General features: G+C 45.1%; 1 protein-coding gene and 1 pseudogene across 6 annotated transcripts in view; both read left to right on the forward strand.

Moving 5' to 3' along the window:
• The window catches only part of GPD1L (glycerol-3-phosphate dehydrogenase 1 like), a 67,622-nt gene extending 53,170 nt beyond the window's left edge, over nt 1–14,452 (forward strand). For all 6 annotated transcript variants that reach the window (XM_074405787.1, XM_074405788.1, XM_074405784.1 and 3 more), the window contains exons 6-8: nt 4,503–4,736; nt 5,175–5,281; nt 11,558–14,452. In XM_074405787.1, the coding sequence (XP_074261888.1) occupies nt 4,503–4,736; nt 5,175–5,281; nt 11,558–11,654 (438 nt within the window). In that variant the 3' untranslated portion in view covers nt 11,655–14,452. The remainder of the gene's footprint in view (nt 1–4,502; nt 4,737–5,174; nt 5,282–11,557) is intronic.
• A 2,834-nt stretch (nt 14,453–17,286) lies between these two features.
• LOC120360889 (small nucleolar RNA U13) lies at nt 17,287–17,398 on the forward strand (annotated as a pseudogene).
• The last annotated feature ends 5,204 nt before the right edge of the window (nt 17,399–22,602 follow it).

Below are 22,602 nucleotides of genomic sequence, written 5' to 3' on the forward strand. Positions count from 1 at the left end.
CCCTGCAGTGGTCTCCCGCCCACCCCCCGTCCCAGTGGGGAGGTTAAACGTCTAGTAGAAGCTTTGAGGGTGTCTCAACCCGTGTGTCCTGCACTGAAGGGGCCACAGAGGAGCTGCGAGGGAGCCCCCAGGCATCCTCATCTGCTCGCCCTGGTTCCTCATCTGACTTTTCTGAGTACAGCAACATGGAAGCACTGCTTCGGAGCGCAGGGCCTGTCCATACAGTCCTGCTTGGATGGTTTTGGTGGCAGAAAGCTCCTGCTAAATCTTTCCTGTTGGGCAGGGTCAGCTCTTCCTGTTAGAAAGTTCTCATCTGGACTCTGTGGTGGCTTCTCTGTGCCTTTCACCCACTGGCCCTAGAGCAGCATAGTGTGGCGTCATCTCCTCGAGCAAGCACCTTACTCTGTGTGCCTCAGTTTCCTTTCATGCTCCCATGATTATAGGATCTGCCTTGTGGCAATGTTGTGAGGTTTAAATAAGGCAATAATATATGAAGCTCTTAGAACAGTTTGATAAGGTTAGCTATTACTATTTTTTATTACTTTTTGTCTCCAAAGCTAGCTTTTTTTTTTTTGAGACAGGTTCACTCTCACCCAGGCTGGAGTACAGTGACGTGATCTCCATTACTGCAACATCTGCCTCCTGGGGTCAAGTAATCCTTCCACCTCGGCCTCCCAAGTAGCTGGGACAAAAGGTGCATGCCACCACACCTGGCTAATTTTGTGTATTTTTGGTAGAAACAGGGTTTCACTATGTTACCCAGACTGGTCTCAATAGAACCCCTGAGCCCAAGCAATCCACCTGCCCCAGCCTCCCGAAGTGCGGGGATTACGCCCAGCCTAAGCAACCCTTTTTACCTCCTAAGCCTTGGTGTAGGCCGGGAAGGCACTCTCCTTTAACATCCAATGGCAAAGGGTCAGGCAGGCCTTTCTGACTGAGGGGGGAGGAAGGGCAAATTTCCCACACTAGAGCAGCAAGTCACAGGGGCAGAGTGGGCTGCAGAGCCAGGCACCAGGAGTGCGCCGTGACTCCATCGCTTACCGGTGAGGTGTTTTCGCAAGCCACTAAACCTCCGTGAGCCTGAGTTGTGCCAGTTGGGAGATAGGAGGATAGGTACATGCCTCAGAGTCGTGGGAATGACGATCAGGCAGTGTGTGTAACTAGCCTGGGCCGGCTGAAGGCATGCAATAAGGAAATGCCTCCCCTCCTCTATTTGCAGGAGCCCGTTATCGAACAGAAGCCCATGTTCTCGCCCACTCAGCTCATAGGCATTTCCTGGGGTTGGTTTTTCCTGTAACAGTTTCAGAATGGTTCATGTTGTGATGGAGGGGAACGTGGAGACACAGGCCCTGGGGCATCAGAGAGCAACTTCAGGAAGCTGACCGGTTGGCCCACAGCCTAAGCCTCGCCACATTGCATAGCAACTTCAGTAAAACCATTTGGCCAGCTCAGCCAAGGGCTGGCCTCCGGGCTTCGGCAGCCAGTCCCCCTGCACGTCCCCAGGGGTCAACCTATTGCCCAGTGCAGGCTGCAGTTGCACCAGCTTCTCTGAAAGAATGTCAGTCCCAGAAGGGCCTTGAAAACTCCTGTGCAAGCCCTGGATTTTACCTCGGAGGTGAAGGTGGCCCGAGGGGTGGAGGGATGGCCCCAGGCCACACTGTGTGATGCAAAGGCTCTGTGATGTCAGTGCCGTGTACCGCTTTTTTCTCCCTGTAGCCTCCTTAGTCTGGCTGCTGTGCTGGGAAGGGGATCCAGGCCTAGGTGGGCCCAGCCCGGGTGTTCTTATGGTCCCTGCTCTTAGTCTCTGCATAGCACTCATCCTAAAAGGCCTGGGTGTTCCATCCCGACTCGGCAGCTCACCCCCCAAGGAGCAAAGCCACAGAACCAGATCCCACCAACCCCCAGCGTCTCTCCAGGCTTCTTTCACAAGGCCTCTCGCTTGCCTCTTCCCTGATGCTGCCTGATGCTGAGAGTGTGTAAGCCAGGAATTGCCCCCTTCCACCATCCCTGTGTGTGGAAGTTTGAGGCGATTGCTGTATGAGAACTGATGAAACCTAAGTTCACATAGCCTGTGTGGTAGGAAGAGGCTGAGAAACTTTCACAGGTACAGGCAAGGTGGTACCTTACGAAGACACGCATATGGTCAGCCTGTCAGTTCCTAGGACCCAGTTCCTCATCAGCGCTGCCTGCATCCTTTTTAGAAAAATTTTCAACTTTTTCCTTTCGACTGCAATGAGAGGCCTAAGCAGCAACCCCAATAAGCTCTCCCATTATTGCTGAGGAAGAGAAGACACGGGGGGCCCTTCCCATCCCCATCTTTATTCTCTAGCCCTCTTCATTCCGAGTCACCTTGTGGGAGAGGGCAAGAGAGGGCTCTGTTCTGTGGGTCTGCAGGGAGTAGATGGAAACTTCAGGAGGCTCAGTCAGATGTTTTTTCATGTGAAATAGTGAGAAGTAGCTGTATCTAAATGACCAAGTCTGTTTGTCCTGGTGAGCCCAGCCATATCAATGCCATGTTTCATGTGTTTTATCAAGAACTGCCTGCATACTAGAGAAGGCATTTCTATTCCCCAGCTCTTTCTGTTTTTCACCTGATCCTTCACATTTCATAGGCCTGATGTTTTAAGAAAAGTTATTCTTTCACTAGTAAAACTTGGTTTTATTAAAATGCACTCATGTTAACTCATTTCCAAAACTAGCTTCATGTTTTAAAGTCTTGCAAGGCTCCCTGTGTAGTCACCAGGTGTTACTGGAATTTAGCATTAAGCGTTCTTGTTGAAGGAGCAAAGCACAAGGGGCCAGGAATCCGGGGCTCAACTGAAGTTCCAACTAAGTTGTCACCTGTGCAGCTATGCAGGTGTTACTTGTCTTAGATGGTAATCTGACTTTTACTTATTGAGGCCCAGCTCAGGTGTCACCTCCTCCGTGTGGTCTTCCCTGCTTTGAACAGAAGCGTGTGGCTCCTGCGACTTTTCAGCACACTCTCTTTGCTCTGCCTTTTGATGTGCTTTGTTGTGTCTCTTTTCCCAGCCAGTCTGTCAGCTCCTTGAGGACAAGCTCTGTGTCTGACTCTCCTCCTTACACCTTTCCCCTGGGAGCGTCTTCAGCCCCTGCATTCTCCCCCTCTCCCCGCCCTAGCCCCTGCAATCCCTGTGTCCCTCCAGAGCTGAGTGGGGTTCTTCCTACACAGTGCGTGCTCAGTGCATACCTGTTGAAATGGAATTTCAGATTCTCAGTACCTTTTAGAGGATATCACGTTCTGCTGAGGGTTACAGTTATTTGTATACGTTCTATTTTTCCTGTAAGGTCAGGGGTGGCAAACATTTTCCATCCGAGCCAGATAGAAGAGGCCTTGTGGACCATCCGGTCTCTGTTGCAACTACTCAAATTTGCAACCACAGACGATGCGTAAATGAACGGGTATGGCTGGGTTCCCATAAAACGTTATTTACCAAACAGGCAGTTGGCCTCGATTGCCAGCCGACACCAGATTATCAGCTTCTGAAAAGGCAGGCTCTGTGTCTCATTTGCCTTGTGTCTCGAAGAGGCCATGCAAAGAGTGAGTGCTCTGTAAATACTCATTTGGGGATTATTAAATGAAACAAAAGGCTGGAATTTGAGCTGCGCATATGCAGGCCTCATGACCCAATGTTTCAACTCCTAGGTCATACCCAACAGGAGTGCCTGCACGTAGCCACCAGAGGACATGTGCCAGGGTGTCCATGGCAGCACTGTTTGTCATGGCCCCAAACTGGAAGCTACCCCAGTGCCAGTTGACAGAAGACAGTTAAACAAGTTAATTGCAGCATATTCACAAGATGGAGTACTGTGCAGCAATTAAAATTAATGTGCTAGATGTAAAAATATGGATGGATCTCACAAACATGATGTTGAATTAAGATGAAGCTACACATAAAAGGTTACATACTGTATGACTCTTCACAAAAAATTTAAAGGCAGGTAAAACAAATCTGTGCTGTGAGAAGTGAGGAGAGTGGTTGCCTTTGGTGGTAGAGGTGGCTGGAAGTGGGGACTGGGGGCTTCCTGAAGCCCTGGCTGTGTTCTTTTCCTTGATCACTGTGCTGGCTGCGGGCTGTGCAGTCTGTAAAAATTCTTCAATCTGTGCACTTAGGATTTGTGTACTTTTCTGTATGAATGCTAAAGTTGCACAAAGCATTCCATTTAAAACGAAAGAAAACCGAAAGTGGTTTGTCCAAATATTATTTAACTTAAGACTGCTATCAGCCAATGCTCTGCCACTGCTGCCCCCTACTGCTCCCAGATATGGGCTCTTTGTCCTAGAAAGGGGCTTGGGAAGCCTGGTCTCTCCTTTCATCATCTCTTTCACCCAGGTGTACAAGAGCAGAACCCGGCATTGATCATTTCAAGGATGGAGCCAGTGTTTCTGGTCTGTCCCTTCCTCAGCATCCCCCACCGCCCCTGGCATCCATACCCGCAGTGGGTGCTGTAACAGCATCTGGGCTCTGTGGTCTTCTTTGCAGAACATCGTAGCTGTGGGAGCTGGCTTCTGCGACGGCCTCCGCTGCGGAGACAACACCAAAGCTGCCGTCATCCGCCTGGGACTCATGGAAATGATTGCGTTCGCCAGGATCTTCTGCAAGGGCCGGGTGTCCACAGCCACCTTCCTAGAGAGCTGCGGAGTGGCCGACCTGATCACCACCTGCTACGGAGGGCGGAATCGCAGGGTGGCCGAGGCCTTCGCCAGAACTGGGAAGGTAGTCCCTCACCTGCCCTCCCGTACCCCTCCTTCCTCACTTGAGACTCCTGGCTTGGGGTGAGCTGCAGTCCAGCGGAGATTCATGCCGGCATCTGTCTACTGGGATTGTTCTGTCTGCCTGGCTGCTTTCACTTGAGTCTTCTGTTCTTTGTGTCTTTATCTTTCCTTGGCTTGCAGCAGGGTATTGAGGCTCTTCTCTCCACTCTGCTCTTGAAATAAATGATGCCAGGCCAGGCGTGGCTTGTGCCTGTACTGCCACTGCTTTAGGAGGCCAAGGTGGGCGAATTGCTTTAGGCAGAAGTTCAAGGCCAGCCTGCACAACGTAGCGAGACCCCATCTCTTCAAAACAAAGAAAAGAAAAAACTTAAAAATTAAACAAGTCAATGATCCTTTTGTCTTTACCATTTTTTTTTCTATATAATCCTTTGTTTTTAAGACCATTGAAGAGTTGGAGAAGGAGATGCTGAACGGGCAAAAGCTCCAAGGACCTCAGACTTCTGCCGAAGTGTACCGCATCCTCAAACAGAAGGGACTAGTGGACAAGTAAGTCTCTTGGTCACCCATGAAACCAGATAAACGTCCATTGCTCCTGTTCCCAGGACTCCCAGCCCCATGGAGATGAGCTAGACTATTTAACAAGTGCACTTAGAACTTTCCTGGATTAGTTCTGTCCTTTGTGTGATATGAACATCTGTGATGAGAAGCATCCACCTACCCCAAAAACAAATGTTTACACAAAACCCAGGCTCAACGAGAATAAAAGGAGCTCAGTTCTCTAAATCATGTTATAAACTCTAAAGCTTAGAATTCCAGTTTGTCCTGTGGGGTGTTTGGTAAAATCTACATATCATACATTTTAAAATTTATAAAATGGGCCAGGCGTGGTGGCTCATACCTATAATCCAAGCACTTTGGAGGCCAAGGTGGGCGGATCACCTGAGGTCGGAAGTTCAAGACCAGCCTGACCAACATGGTGAAACCCTGTCTTTAAAAAAAAAATTATAAAAATGATTACTTTTTGCCGGGCACGGTGGCTCAAGCCTGTAATCCGAGCACTTTGGGAGGCCGAGGTGGGCGGATCACAAGGTCAAGAGATCGAGACCATCCTGGTCAACATGGTGAAACCCCGTCTCTACTAAAAATACAAAAAATTAGCTGGGCCTGGTGGCGCATGCCTATAATCCCAGCTACTCGGGAGGCTGAGGCAGGAGAATTGCCTAAACCCAGGAGGCGGAGGTTGCAGTGAGCCGAGATCGCGCCATTGCACTCCAGCCTGGGTAACAAGAGCGAAACTCCGTCTCACAAAAAAAAAAAAAAAGATTACTTTTTTTGTTTTATAAAAAAATATGGTCATGTTATTAAAATGTCAAACAAGTCAGAAGGGAAGGAAGGACAAGGTAGCCCAACACTGTACGGTCAGAAGGGAGCTCTGTTAAGGTTCGACGCACAGCCTTCCAGTCTCGTCACTGGGTGGGTAGATGCGGGCATGGGATGGGATGGGATGGGATGAAGGGGTGGATGGATGGATGGATGGATGAGGGATGGGTGCATGGGTAGATGAGTGAGTGGATGGATGGGGTAGGTGAATGGATGGATAGATGGGTGGGTGCATCCATCCTCCATTGCCCTTCCAGGCCAGTTGTGTGTTAAAAGTGGGCTTGAGTCAGTTTGTTTGCCACCTGATTTAGAGAGTGAGCCCTGTAGCACCACAAAGCTTCCCAGCCTCTCTTGAGGCCACTCCCCGGCCCTACCTGCTCCACAGCACTTTCTCTTGCCAATTTACTGAGCATGATTGTGGGTGACCATAATCAAGATGCCAACTATACCACTCTATAAAATGCTTATGCAGCACGTTGTATGTATTCCTAACTCTCCCGTAATACTCTCTGGGGGAGGGGAAGTCTGGTTGCCTAGGACTGGAGGGAGCTGAGCAGCCGGATTGACATGCTGATTGTGGCTGATTCAGAGCAGGAGCTCTCCAAGCTGGGAGGAGGGTCGTGGATGCCTTGCTATTATCTCTGGTTGCAGCTCCTTTATCCTGGTTCTGTCAGTTCAGGTGCCTGCTGGTCTTCGTCAAGCATCTTTACCTCCCTCTGCACCCAGCACCCCTCCTCCTTTTACCCAGAACAAATTCGTCAGCCATGGAGTTCCTTACTGAAAGCTAAAAATGAAGGTGGATGGAGCATTCGCCTTCCCTCTTTAATTTGCACTTTATTTTTCTGAAATGGCTTTTAAAACCAGCCAGGCAGAGATGGAAGCTCACAAACAGGCTGCCACAGGAGGAGAACTACCTTTAAATAGTGACTAAAAGGAAAATGCGTCTGACATGCATGGTTTTCCTTATCTACTTAGCAGCAGACACTCACACGTTTGTGTGTGGTTAGACTACTTTAATGACCACTGAGATTTATAAAGAAAATTTTTTAAGTCTAAACACACACACACACACACACACACACACACACACACGGCACACACACACACACACACACACACACACACACACACCTGGCTGCTTGGTGAGTCTCTTCCAACCAGAATTTTCGAGTGGCACCTGTGTGCTACCAAGGGGTGCCTTGATAGGATTCTGTGGATGGACAGGTTGGCTGGGCATTGGCCTGTTAGCTCCAGGGGGGCATGGATTGGAACTGTGATTATGGGGTCAATAGTTGCCTGTTTTCAAAAGCAGGTGTAATCAAGCAGGCAAATCTCTGCTCCGAGCAGACATCTCTCCTTGGTCATGTCCCATTTCATTTCTTCTGATTAGAAATTGAACAGGCTGGGCCCAGCACAGTGGCTCACACGTGTACTCCCAGCACTTTGGGAGGCTGAGGCGGGTGGATCACCTGAGGTTGGGAGTTCAAGACCAGCCTGACCAACATGATGAAACCCCATCTCTAAAAAAAAAAGAAAGAAAGAAAGAAATTGAACAGGCTGCACCTGTGCTTAATAACATCGCTGCTGGGTTGGAGACAGCAGCGCCCTTCTCCTGGCTGGAGTGTAGACTCCCCTGGGACTTCTCCCCATTTCTCGCACCATCTGCCTCCCAAAGGCAGAGGCCTGTTGTTCTCCTCTTGCACCACCTCTTTGATTCCTTTTTTTTTTTCCATTCTGGCCACCACTACTCTGGTCTTCCTCTGTTTCCTCCTCCCCTCCCTTCTCTTCTCCACTGCTATAGAAAAAAAATAGCAGGAGGGCAGCATTCAAGGCTGCCCTGTGGCTTATGAGCCATGTGGTCTTGGGCAAGTCACGTATTTTGCTGTTCTGTGCCCCAGTGTTCTTATCCACAAAATTAAGATGGTAGACCAGATGATCGCCATGATCCCTACTAGCTTGAGCATTTACAGTCAGAGACCTCCTGCTCTTATGGAGTGAAGCACACGGTCCTTAGGTGGAGGCAGCCCCCCTCAATCTAGTATCCACATAACTTCCGGTAGTACCTCCACTTACTCCCCAATGGTACCTTCTTTTCTTGAATGGAACTTGTAAGTTCCTTCTCAGACTCTCAGTTTACCTTAATTACCTTTTCAAAGGCCCTGTTACATTCTGAGATACTAGGGGTTAGGACCTAAGCATATGAATTGGGAGGAGGGCACCATTCAGGCCATACACATTGTTGTAAGCTCCTGGGTCTCCATCTGTCACCCAGGCTGGAGTGCAATGGCGAAATCTCAGCACTGCAACCTCCGCCTTCCAGGTTCAAGAGATTCTTGTGCCTCAGCTTCCCCAGGAGCTGGGATTATAGGCGCATGCCCACATGCCCAGCTAATTTTGTATTTTTAGTAGAGGCTGGTTTTTACCATGTTGCCCAGGCTGGTCTCAAACTCCTGAACTCAAGCAATCTTCCCACCTTGGCCTCCCAAAGTGCTGGGATTACAGGTGTGAGCCACTATGCCTGGCCTGGCTTTATTTATAATACTGCACATCCCTGCACCTAGTCTGAAGTCTGATACATCTTAAACCCTCAGTATTTATTAGTGGGATAGCTGACTGACTGGTTTGTCAATTTTGTAAATGAAATGTTGTCTTTTGTCTTCCTTTCACCTCTAACTTTATTTAGAGAGCTTTCCAAACTGATCGAATTGGCCTTTTAGCATTTTGTATAATAGAAAATAATATTTAGATGGGCAGTGTAGCCTAATGGTTGAACATTGGCTTCAGAGTCCAAAACTGTGATTCAGTTTACTCGTATATAGAATGGGGACAATATTTTCGACCTCATGGGGTGATTGTGAGGATTAAACAAGTTACTTGTCTGCAGAAATTTCCCCTCTCCCTACTTCATATCTCCTGTTAATATCCCATCCACAGAATACACTTTGGAAATGCTAGTTTTAAAAGTTGGGAGTGCTTTCAGCTTCAAGAGCAACACTCAGTCACAGCAGGCGGTATGGAGGGGGACATTAATAAAGTGTTGGCCCATGTGGCTCTGTATTAGAATCTCAGTGATCCTGTTGGCCTTCCCTTGAACCTCAAGATAGCTGCGGCAGCTCCAGGCATCACATTCACTTCTACACTCAGCAAGGAAACAAGAGTAGTCTAAAGTAACAGATTTTTCCTTTGGTGCCTCTGAAGGAGAGAAATGTTCAGCAGATACATTATGTCTTGCTGGCTAGGACTTCCCCAGAAACCTTCAGCAGATATATTGTGTCGTCCCCAGAACCCTTCAGCAGATATGTTGTGCCTTGCTGGCTCAGACTGTGTTACTTGGCTAATTCTAGATTAAAGAAAGGCTAGGAAGGTGAGTAGGCTCTCTCCAACCTTGGGAAAGGGAGAAGCAGGTTGAAAATGGCTTTGGTTGGCCAGTCTTCTGCTACCACACTGCTTTGCGGACATACACATCGTTCTTGTTTCAGGAACAGGGAAACATAGCATGAAAGGACAAAGAAACGGGCTGAATTTTGTAGGCTTTAAATCCCATCCACAGGAATTTCTTCAGCAAATCCTCACTGAGCACCTGCCCCTGCTCTGCATTGCACAAGGCACTGAGGATACAGTAGTGAAAAACACAGACTTGGTCCCAGTCCTCGTGGAGCTTTCTTAGTCCAGGACACGCTGACCATCTTGTGGCTACTGTTATCAGCTGTCGTTACTGCACATCCACCATTTGCTAAGTGTATACTATACACTCCACACGTAAGTCATTTAATACTTGCAGCAAGGCTGTATATCCAGTCCTGTTTTACAGATGACAGGGTCAGAAGGATTGTGAAACTTGGCAGAGTTAGTAGGCTGTAGAGTCAGATTTCATTAGGTCTACCTGACTCCAAAAAAGAACAAAATATCCCAAACCTTAAAAAAACTACAGTAAAAAAAAACAACAACCCTACAACGATAGGCTCTCATAAAGACATGTGCTCTGTTAGTACTGTCTGTTCTTTTTTTTTTTTTTTTTGAGACATAGTCTCACTGTCGCCCAGGCTGAAGTACAGAGGCACCATCTCAGCTTACTATAGAACTCCACCTTCCAGGTTCAAGCCATTCTCCTGCCTCAGCCTCCCAAGTACCTGCAATTACAGGCATATGCCACCACACCCAGCTAATTTTTGTATTTTTAGTAGAGACAGGTTTCACCATGCTTGCCAGGCTGGTGTTAAACTCCTAACCTCAGGTGATGCGACAGCCTCGGCCTCCCAAAGTGCTGGGATTACAGGCATGAGCCACCACACCCAGCCTGTTCTTCTCAAATTAAATTACCATTATAAGATTCTGTCCAGCTAATTTTCAGGATTGCCTTTCAAGACTCCGTTGATAGGCCGGGCGCGGTGGCTCAAGCCTGTAATCCCAGCACTTTGGGAGGCCGAGGTGGGTGGTTCACAAGGTCAAGAGATCAAGACCATCCTGGTCAACACGGTGAAACCCCGTCTCTACTAAAAATACAAAAAATTAGCTGGGCATGGTGGCGCGTGCCTGTAATCCCAGCTACTCAGGAGGCTGAGGCAGGAGAATTGCCTGAACCCAGGAGGCGGAGGTTGCGGTGAGCCGAGATCATGCCATTGCACTTCAGCCTGGGTAACAAGAGCGAAACTCCGTCTCAAAAAAAAAAAAGACTGTTGATTCTGCCAAGCTCACTTTGAGCTATGTGTGTGTGTACTTAAACGCCTACTGAAATTAGTTATTTATTTAGCGATTTCTGCCGTTAAAAGAAAAAAAATTACTAAGTAGCTGTGCCCTGGGATTGTGCTGTTTTCTTACAACGGATGATTAGCCCACCCCTTTGTACCCTCATCCATTCCAGACTTTCACTCATATGTGTGTTCGCCTCTTGGAAGAAAAGGTAAGATAGATCAAGCTTCCAGCATAAGATGAGTGCTATGCTAATTGCGGGTCCTCACTGGGATTCTTGTGGGAGCATTCCAGCCTGCATTATTTGTGGTGATGTGTGGACTGCTTCATCGTCATCGTGAGATGATTCTTTTTGGAGAAGGGAGAGCAATGCCTCCTTGCAACTGAAAATTTATTTTTACAACTTTTATAATAATGACAGAATTTAGACTCATCCAAGATTTGACCAAGAGTTGGAGCCACAACTCTTTCCATAAATGACAACAGTTTGCCCGGTAGGATGACCATGTGACTTGTTTGTGGACAATGCACTCCAAATCTAATTAGACAGAGCATGGTCTAGGTTGCACCAGGATCTGACAGCCACAGCGCAGAGGCTCTCTGCAGACCAAACAGTAAAGAATGCAGAAAGGGGTCACTGTGTTTTCCAGAGTCGCATGCTAACCTGCAATCTGTCAGGACAGAAAACCTAACTTATTCTCTGAGGCAAATCCAGTGGCCTAACCTTGTCTTTTCACATTTCTTCCCAACTAGGTTTCCACTGTTTACTGCAGTCTATCAGATCTGCTATGAAGGCCGACCAGTTCAAGAGATGTTGTCTTGTCTTCAGAGCCATCCGGAGCATATCTAAACTGAATTGCGCAACGTGCTGGGGAAAGCTCTGCCTTTCGGATCCATCTTTTGGGTTCACGTGGAAACCAGGACTTGGCAGCATGATGTTTGCTTGACTGTAATCTCATCATGGATATGTATGAATTTTTACAGGTTCATTTTTAAATTGTGGGAGGAAGTTCATTGGCAAAGATGTCCTGGGCAGCAGCTAAACACACACACACAAACGTGTGAATGGCAGTTTCTTCCTCCTTCTGCGGGTGTTTCTATGAGCCAAAATTCAATGTCTTTTTAAAAAATTGTTTATGAAATTTCCACACAATGGTAGCTTATAAAATTGGAATGACCTCAGCTAAATTGTTTTAGGTGTAATACATACGGATTTGAGTGGGGGATTTCTTTTTTCTCATTCTTCTAATGTTAAATTTTAACCAGCATTAACATGGTAGACTGGATAAGTGTGTTCAAAGATCAATATATTTAACTTTTAAACACTATCTCAAAGCCAGCCTAATTAACTACTTTGTGGGCTGACCTTTGTTTTTTTAACAATCAGGTATTTTTAATTAGATAATCCACTTCCGTATTTCCCCCTCACTGCAGTTGTCTGCATTTTTAGCCTCTTTTCTCTTCATTAGTTGTCAGAATGTGCCTTCATCAAGGCTCAGCAGTGACAGAAGACAGAGAACTCATCTGGGGTTTTCCTGCTGTGCCAGGCACGTTCTTCTGATTAGCAGACACTTGTATGATGCTTTTGGCTGGTTAGTGCTCTTTTTGCAAACATTTCTCTTAAGCATCACAGATGCTTTGGGGGGCCGGGGGCTACTGTTACTCCTCTTGTTAGATGCCGTCACTCTTCCTGGTCACCCAGTGAGCAAGGACAGAACCAGGAGTCAATTACAACGCCAAGGTACGTGACCCTCCAATAATTCACTGGGCTGATTTGACCCCTGACTAATTGGTTGTGGCAAACGCCATGTGCAGCCTTTCCTGGGGCCGCAGGAGGGCTTCCTGCAGCTGAGATCTGTGCAGGCCATCCTCAACGACGCCTCTCCCAAGTGTACTTCTCGGTTCAAGAGCAGCAGCTTCACTTGGTGGGTTGGTGGCGGGCGGCGGGCCTCTGTCAGAAATGCAGATTTCCAGGTCCCATGCTGGACCTCTGAAGGGGTATGGCGTCTGTGCTTTGGATACTCACTGCAATCAGAGAACCACTACTTGAGAAAATCTGCTTTAACTTGGCATTCCTCTAACCATGTCCCCTGGGACATGAGTCCCCCAAGATCCAGCGGTTATTCCAGGTGCTCCCCGGAAAGGTCCGGTGAGTTTGGGAAGTACCATGTCTGTACACCTCTTGAAGGTGTAGAATGTATGTTCATACATCAGCGGAACCCATTTTTCTAGCCTAGCAAGTCCCAAACACATTACACTGAAGAGAGATTTTGGTGAGGTAACTTGCTGGAGTTTTCAGGGAACGCTATTCTAGGCTTAGGTGACCTTAGGATGACTCAAGTAGACCCTTCACTCCCTTCGAGGAACTAGGATGAAGAACTACCTGTGGTATTGCTGGTTCCGAACTTTGACAGTTCAGGCCTGCCGTGAATCTGATAAAGCTTTAAGGTGACACTGTTGTACAAGATGTCAGCTTTGCTGAAACGCACATTACCTGGAATAAGTGCTTTAATTGTAGAATTAGGATGGGATTGATGTACTGTTTTAAGTGAGATTGGCTTCAGAATAGCGTTACAGTACTTTATATAGCACTTGACATATGTTAAAGGAGCGTATGAATATAATTTATATATTCCTGGAATTTCAGTTACTTTGTGAGATTTGGGCCTGTCCCTCAACCCCAGTTTAGGATTTTTTTTTCTAGACCTTTAAATGATTATAAACTAGATTTTTGTGGGAATTTTAACTCTATCCAAACCATTTTTGGAGCATTTTAAAGCCCCATACACAGAAGTATACAAAAGCACACAGAACGTTACAAGTGTCAGTTTTAGCACCGCCATGAACCCACTTTGCTTGTCTCATGAAAAATCTTTTTTAAAGTTTGTACATAGGTAACAAAAAGTTACTTTTAAAGATACATAAAGGGCTGTAAGCTAATTGTGGTGTCTATTAAGCAGCATAATGAGATGTGAGGAGGTGGGACTTTACGTGTTTGGCATATTTTCATCTGCATTCAGCTTCTTACTCTGGGTTTGTATTCGAGTGCTATTTCTTTACAAATCCCCTTGTAATTACCACTCTGAAGTCTGCTGACTGTGTCTCCTGAACATACTTAGCATATTCTGCACATTATGGAAAAAGGCAAATTTTACAAGTTTCTGCTGTACTAACTGTAGATATTTATTGCTCTGTGAGTTGTCTATTTTTATAACCACCTGTGGTCCATTGTTCGTTTTAATTCATATTTCTTACGAAGTATGGTAACAGGGAGGGAGACACCTAGATTAGAAGCTCAATTTGTACTACTTCAGCCAATCTGTGAATGTAAAAACTACACCGTGGCCTTGCTGTGATCCACTCTTCTGCAGTGCGGAACAAATATCTGAATGAAATCCACCCTAGGAGATGGAGTCATACTGAACTTGCGGTTTTTCATTTTAACTCGTAACTATAACATGGCCCCGTGGCATCCGCACCAGGAGGGCGTCGTGGTGGGGTGTCGTTGTGATAGGGGACTTCAGTTTTTCCACTAGTTCTTATCTGCTAGCCTTTTACATATATGTGTTCTGTATTTGTTTACAGACTGGAGGTGGATATATAATTTTAAAGCTTGGTTTAATAAACATTTAACCCCCTAAACTTGCACCATGGATTCTGTTTTTCTTTTTATCAGCTTCGGTAAACGTTTTATTTGTCAGCTCTTTTTTCCTGAACTGTGTTTCCTTACCAGTATCAAAGACAGTTTTCAACAGAAGGGCTTCCTCTCTAATCCCAGGCCTTAAATGCATCTGTTTTTATTGTTTACTGATATTTTTACATAATCGCAGTATAGGATGGAGACCTTCTGGTGAATTTGAAATCCCCTTCTCCCGACTCTATGTATACCTTTAAAAGCTGGGAAAGTATAACCAGTGCTGATCTCATAAAAATATGAGGGAAATTCCTAGGATCCTGAAACACATAGAGGACTGACTGGCAGAGTCGAAGGGATTGAACTGTGAAGCTTATGCTACACCGGAGCCCACCAAAGTCCGTGTTGTCGAGGAAATAAATGAGCTGAGAAAACCCAGGTCTAGGCACAAACAAGGAAGCTGAGGCCCATGTGGAGAAAAACATTTTGTTTCGTTTGCCGCAGAGTCTGGCCGTGTCACCCAGGCTGGAGTGCCGTGGTGGCACATGCCTGTGGTCCCAGCTCCTCAGGGGGCTGAGGTGGGAGGATCAGCTGAGCCCAGGAAGGTTGAGGCTGCAGTGAGCAGAGATCACGCCACTGCACTCCAGTCTAGGAGACAGAGTGAGACCCTGTCTTGAAAAGATAAATAAAACGATTGCAAAATAATTCATTAGGAGTGAAAACCAACAGATTTTTAAAAGCAGGGTTAGAACCTTAGGATTTTAGATAATTTGAGTAATGTAGTAGATAGTTTTTGAAAAATCATTTGAAATCCTTTATAGAGATGGGGTCTTACTGTGTTGCCCAGGCTGGACTGCAGTGATATGATCATAGGTCACTACAGCCTCCAACTCCTGGGCCCAGGTGATCCTCCTGCCTCAGCCTCTCAAGTAGCTAGGACTCCAGGGACATGGTACCACACCCAGACTTTTTTTTTTTTTTTAAGTAAAGATGGAGTCTTGCTGTGTTGTCCAGCCTGGTCTCATTCCTGCCCTCAAGCAGTCCTCCCACCTCAGCCTCCCAAAGCCCTGGAACTACAAGCAAGAAACCTGGCCAGATGCTTTGAAAGACATTAAAAAAAAATAAATAAATAAAGACATAAAAGAAAGATTAAAAAATAAATACTATGGGAGAAATTTAAAAAAGAACCCAGGCAGGCAGATTTGAAAAGGAACCTATTCGAACATTTAGGAATGAATATAATCATTTGAATTTTAAAAATAGGCAAATAGAAAGGTTAAAGAGTAGATTTGACAGTGCTGCAGATGGAATTGGCAAGCTGGAAAATAGATCTGAGCATATGAAAGTAGCAAAGAGCCAGGCGTGGTGGCTCACGCTTGTAATCCCAGCACTCTGGGAGGCTAAGGCAGGCAGATCACGAGGTCAGGAGTTCAAGACCAACCTAGCCAGCATGGTGAAACCCCATCTCTACTAAAAATATAAAAAATTAGCCAGGTGTGGTGGCACACACCTGTTGTCCCAGCTACTTGGGAGGCTGAGCCAGGAGAACTGCTTGAACCTGGCAGGTGGAGGTTGCAGTGAGCTGAGATCACACCACTGCACTCCAGCGTAGGTGACAGAGGGAGACTCCATCTCAAAAAAATATAGTAGCAAAGAAAATATTTGAGAATTTAAAGGGTAAGTGAAAGATAGAATAAGACTTGAACATAAATCTGATAGGAGTTACAGAAGAGAGAAAAGGGAGGCAATTTTTGAAGAAAAGGCTGAAATTTGTCCTGAATTAATTACGTGCATTCAGGGCCGGGTGCGGTGGCTCACGCCTGTAATCCCAGCACTTTGGGAGGCCGAAGTGGGCAGATCAGCTGAGGTTGGGAGTTTGAGACCAGCCTAACATGGAGAAACCCCGTCTCTTAAAAAAAAAGAAAAAAAATTATGTGCATTCAATTTTATGTTATTCTCCATAATGTATTTCCATTAAAATGTAATCACATGGTCTGTATAACTTTTTTATGACTGCATATAACTAAGTCAATAGTGAACTTTTTTAACGAAAGAAACTTTATGAAAACTCTTTGCATAATCTAATTTACTGAAGTTCTGATTGATTCACGTTACTGAAGCAAGCGATGTTGCCTTTGGTAGGGATGGGAGACAGCAGGCATAGTTCTGTGGGAAGACTTGTAGCTCTGGCTTAACCATTTAATATCCATGTTGTTTAGTCAACTCAGCTAACTCCTCTTTGAAGTTCATCTTTTTTCATTGGCAAGTGGGAATAATGTCTGTGCAGCCTGCCTCATAGAATTGCTGTAAAGGTCCGTAAAGACCAGGAAATCAACAAAGTAAAGGAGAAAAATTAAATCATCATGGCAGTAACTGCTTGTGGCAGAAACAATGCCATGCGTTCACTAAATTATTTCTCCCTCTCTCTCTTTCCTTCCTTCCCTCCCTCCTTCCTTCCTTCTTTCTTATACACAGCTAAGTTACATTTCCCAGACTCCCCAACAGTTGGGTGGCACCACATGATTGAGTTCTAGCCAATGACAGGGAGAGAAAAATATCACTTTCAGGTGTTCTGTTCTGTCTGATTATTATTTCTTCTGTGTGTGCTGGTTGGATGTCGATTTCCAGTATGTTCTGGAAGCCATACATTGAAGATGATGGACCCTTTTTCAGCCAGGATTCTACAAGACAATGTAGAGAAAGTCCCCCTCCCCCAACCTTGGTCCACATTGGTCTGTGTTTGATATGCACAAAAATTATTTTATTATGCCACTGAGACATAGGGGTTACTCGTTATAGCAGCTAGCATAACTTCACTTCATACATTGCTAAAAAGATGTTTGAGGAGATCCTTTTGTGATTAATAAGTGTGATGATTGAGTTGTCATGCTTATGTGTGAGATGTGTCCCCCGCAATCCTGCAAACCTGTCACAACATCTGCTCATTATCAGACATGAAAAAAAAAAGTGTGTTTCAGGAGTTAAAAATGGAACTTGCAGAGCCAGCCGCGGTGGCTCATGCCTGTAATCCCAGTACTTTGGGAGGCCGAGGCAGGCGGATCACAAGGTCAAGAGATCGAGACCATGGTGAAAGCCCGTCTCTAAATCATATATATATATGTGTATATATATATATAAATGGAACTTGCAGAAACATCAAGAGATGAGGGAAATTTCCATCCTTTGGTCACTACGGCATCAAGTGTCTGTTTTGCCATCATTTGTTTGGACACAGGAGGCTAGATAGGAGCATGGGTGTGCCTGTGGGTGTGTCTGACTCTCTCCTCCCCAGGATAACTCTGGCTAAATCCAAATTTGTATATCCAATCGTTCTTCTTTCTCCCCCTGCTTCTTTTTTTTTTTTTTTTTTTTTGAGATGGAGTCTTGCTCTGTCACCCAGGCTGGAGTGCAGTGGCACAATATTGGCTCACTGCAACCTCAGCCTCCCAGGTTCAAGCGATTCTCCTACCTCAGCCTCCTGAGTAGGTGCGACTACAGGGGAATGCCACCACACCCAGCTAATTTTTATATTTTTAGTAGAGACAGGGTTCACCATCTTGGCCAGTCTGGTCTCAAACCCCTGACCTCAGATCTGCCCGCCTCAGCCTCCCAAAGTGCTGGGATTACAGGCACGAGCCACTGTGCCTGGCCTTGCCGTTCTTTCTCTAGGACTAATGCCATCAAGTTCCAGGACTTATAACACGTGCTTCCTTAACATCAGAGAAGGCTTCACCAGGTGGTGATGTCCTTAAGATGTCTTCTTCATTTCAAAAGCTTTAAGTTTGAAATATCACTAGATCTTAGATAAGGCCACGTGCTACTTGTAAAGCCTGAAGGAGTGGTTCTTCAGCTCCCCCTCAAAGACTGAGGAATTAAAGTTCTCTGAATTGTACACATTGTGAGTGAAATTGAGCCATTGGAAAATACTTTACTGTTGAACTCAATACACTCTGTCATTTGTCAAATTGGTGTTGACTTGTGACAAATGGAAATGCTTTTATGCTATGATGGAAGTGTTATTTGTATTTTTCATTACTAGTCTTATTTTATTTTATTTTATTTTTAAAGATGAGGTTTCACTATCATGGCCAGGCTGGTCTTGAACTCCTGACCTCAGGTGATCTACCCACCTCGGCCTCCCAGAGTGCTAAGATTACAGGCGTGAGCCACAGTGCCCAGCCCTACTAGTCTTATTTTTAAAATAATTTTTCAATAGATAACACAGTCACTTGGCTCAAAAATAAAGCCCACTTTCCAAGTAATTACTGGTTTTTAACATAAGAATTTCATTTGATATGCATAAGCAAAATATATACACTTATTCCCTTCCCCATTTCTCTATACAAAATTGAGCTTACCAGACACATTGTTCCACATCTCGCTTTTTTTACTTAACATGACATCTTGACAGTCTTTTATATCAGTTATTTTTAACAACTGCATGTTTAACTTTTTGTTTTGAAACAATTACGGATTCACAGTAAATTGCAAAGGTACCCTCCACCCAATTTTCCCCTAATATATTAACACCTAGTTTTTAAAACTGTAAGTCAAAATAACAGTAGCAAAATACCTTCAGCACCGTTTCTTCCTTTCCTTCTTTTTAGTCAGGGTTTCCCTGTTGCCAGGCTGGAGTACAGTGGCTTTTTCCTGGCACAGTGCAGCCTCTAGCTCCCGGTCTGAAGCATGCCTCCTGCCTCAGCCTCTTCCAGTAAATGGGACTTCAGGCATGCGCCACCACACCCAGATGATTTTTTAATATTTAGTAAAACCAGGGTCTTACCATGTTACCAAGGCTGATCTTGAACTCCTGGCCGCAAGTGATTCTCCTGCCTTGGCCTCCAAAAGTGCTGAGATTGTAGGCATGAGCCACCATGCCTGGCCCACTTATAGCACGATTCTAAGTGCTTTGCATATGTGAACTTATTAATAAAATTGTATCACCCCCATATACAGATGGGGAAGTAAAAGCACAAAGGAGCTAAAGAATGTGTCCAAACTACAGAAACAGTGATTAATGAGGCCAGGTTTTGGACTTGGGCCATTTGGCTTAAAAGTCTGTGTTCTTAACTCTTAGATAAGACTGCATTAACTCCTTTGAGTAATGGGTGTCCACAGTTAAGCGGAAGCACACAATGGTTTGAAGGGTTGAAACGGTAATCACTCTTCATTCTTCTGCAAACTTTCATAAATGTACTGTGTTCGTGCGTGCGATATATTTTAAGACAATACTGTTTTAAAACTTTTTTGATAGTTTCAATATTGAACTTTCCATATCAGTATAATCTCCTACATCATTCTATGTATCTGCATCATTTTCCATGACTTTGCCTTAGTTTATTACAGATGAATATTTGGGTTATAATAATTGGTGCAGAAAACATTCTTGCACATGGATTTCTGCTGACTAATATGAGTGAACCTACAGCATAAGATGCTGGAAGTGGAATGCTAGCTCAAAGGTATGTGTGTTCTGTATTTTAATAGACACTGCCAAATCCCTCTTCAAAAGGATGGCTGCAATTTATGCTTCTGACTCACTTTCTGCTCTTAATTACCTCTAGAACCTCTATTAGGGAATTCTTTAGAATAACTAGAGACCTACATTGAACCAGTAAGTCCCAGAATGTGAGCTTTTGTACTTATCAATAATGTGTCTCTCCTACCAGTTTCACTGTAAAAAATAAAAATTTTTGTTATTCAATACTACAATTGTGTTGCAGAAGCCATCTTACTGTAGTTGTAACAGTTGATAGTGAAAGGTTTTTTGTGGTTTTTTTTGAGACAGAGTCTTGTTCTGTCACCCAGACTGGAGTGCAGTGGCGCAATTTCAGCTCACTGCAACCTCCATCTCCTGGGTTTAAGAAATCCTCCTGCCTTAGCCTCCCAAGTAGCTGAGATTACAAGCACCTGCCACCACGCCTGGCTAGTTTTTTGTGTTTTTAGCTGAGACTGGGTTTCACCATGTTGGCCAGGCTAGTCTTGAACTCCTGACCTCAGGTGATCCACCCACCTCAGCCTCCCAAAGTGTTGGGATTACGGGCGTGAGCCACAGCACCCAGCCTTGAAAGTTTTTTTTGAGTCACAGAAAGGTTCATGTAAATGAGATGTTTTTAAGGAATGTTAAAACAAGAAACATTATTAGTATTATTATTTTAATCACAAATTTACTATTTAGGCAAAACCTCTTCAGGCCTTTGTCAAAACAAGATGAAATGAGGGTAAGATGCATTTCTGGGAGAGTTCCAGGTTCCAATTAACTATGACCCTTGCCCACTAGAGGTCGCTCTTGCGAATAACTTTTCTCTAGGCAGTTGGCATCCTGTGACAGACATTATTCTTATGGCATTTTAGTCAAGTTTTTAGAAAGACACGTATTTCTTACAAACTAAACTGAGTTTGCACTAGGAAGTTACCCAGTGTCAAGGTTTCATTTTGACTCTCTAACTCAAAACAGATGACTTTTTTTTTGTTCCAATAAAACTTTATTTACAAATATAGACAGTGGGCCAGATTTGGCTTGAAGTTTGTCAATCCCTAGGTTAGCAGACAAATTTTTTAAACAAGAAAAACAGAGTCGATGCAGTCTTTCTCTGCAAGGGACACAGCCCGGGAAATAGAGGTTTGGAGCAAAACGTGAGTCACCAGAATACCAAGGATATCAACAAAGAGATGCGTAGGGCCAGGAATGGAGCCGGGGCATGGAGCTTCCACGCCAGCGTCCAGGGACCTCCATGTGTTCAGCTATCTGGAAACTCCCAGACCACAATTTTTTACATATAGCAGCTTTACTTTCACTGCTGCCTGTGTCCACTTAGATGTCTGGGGGGATTTTGTTGCTTCTTGGTCTCTTTCCTTTCCTTAAAGTGGGAGATCCACTTACGAACGTCTTTATTAAATTTGGTTTCTTCTCTCTCTCATTCTGACACTGACATTCTGCACACACACACACACACACACACACACACACACACACACACACTTGCTTCCTGCTTTTTGCTTTTATTCCAGGAACGCATCTGGGAAAGACTTTTAAAGGAAGCAGTTTCAGCAAGGCGAGTGGTAGGAAAGAAAAAACCTCTTTGCATCTTAATGTTCTTTCTGATTTGCCTTTTATCTTTGAGGATAGCATAATTTTCACTAGGATGCTGTATAATCATGAAACTAATGAAATTTAAGCTTCAAGACCCCTACTTTTGTAAATCCTTTTTTTTTTTTTTAATTTTTTTATTTTTATGGAGACAGAGTCTTGCTCGATCACCAGGCTGGAGTGCAGTGGTGTGATCTTGGCTCACTGCAACCTTCACCTCCCAAGTTCAAGCGATTCTCCTGCCTCAGCCTCCTGAGTAGCTGGGACTACAGGTGCGCACCACCACAACCAGCTAATTTTTGTAGTTTTAGTAGAGATAGGGTTTCACCAAGTTGGCCAGGACACTCTTGATCTCTTAACCTTGGGATCTGCCCACCTTGGCCTCCCAAAGTGCTGGGATTACAGGTGTGAGTGTAAATCCTTTCTAAGGCTCTGTACCAAACTTTGCTTTCATATATTTTTATTTTTCTTAAAGTGATGTCCCCCAAAGTCAGGACTTTGAAGTCAGGTGGGGATTCAAATTTGAGTCCTGTGTAAACTTGGGGAAGTCACTTCCCCCTCCTCCTTAATTTTCTTGTCTGTAAATAGTATCTTTTATCTTGAGTGTCTTGAGAAGTCAGAAAGCATGTAATTTGATTTTCCCAATTCCCTAAACACATAGGGGACTTCATGATGGAAAGAACCCAGAGAGAAAATGACAAATCCAAATTTGGATAGAATGGCTTGGGGCCTTCTTAGGAAGATGTTCAGGAAGCAAAAGAACATTCTGGACTACAGATCAAAAGGGGATGAGGAGCAGAGATGTGGAGTGAGGCCAGGGTCCAGGCAGTGACTGAAGCCAGAGCTGGGTGAAGGAAGTTTCTGTGGGGCAGGAAGGAAGAAGTGGGAGTCTCAGCCCAGCACAGTGCCCGGGGTGAGGCCTGAACTTCAGAAGTTCACATTTCATTTCTTGAGGGTAATTTCTAAGTCTCTCACTCCGTTCCCCAGGACTTACTCATTCGTGGCCCTGTTCTCATTGATCTGCAGTCCTAAGTGTGACAACCATTCGAAGTCCGTTTAAAATTAATTATTGCA

This window comes from Saimiri boliviensis, chromosome 9, assembly GCF_048565385.1.
Source record: "Saimiri boliviensis isolate mSaiBol1 chromosome 9, mSaiBol1.pri, whole genome shotgun sequence".
NCBI lineage: Eukaryota > Metazoa > Chordata > Mammalia > Primates > Cebidae > Saimiri > Saimiri boliviensis.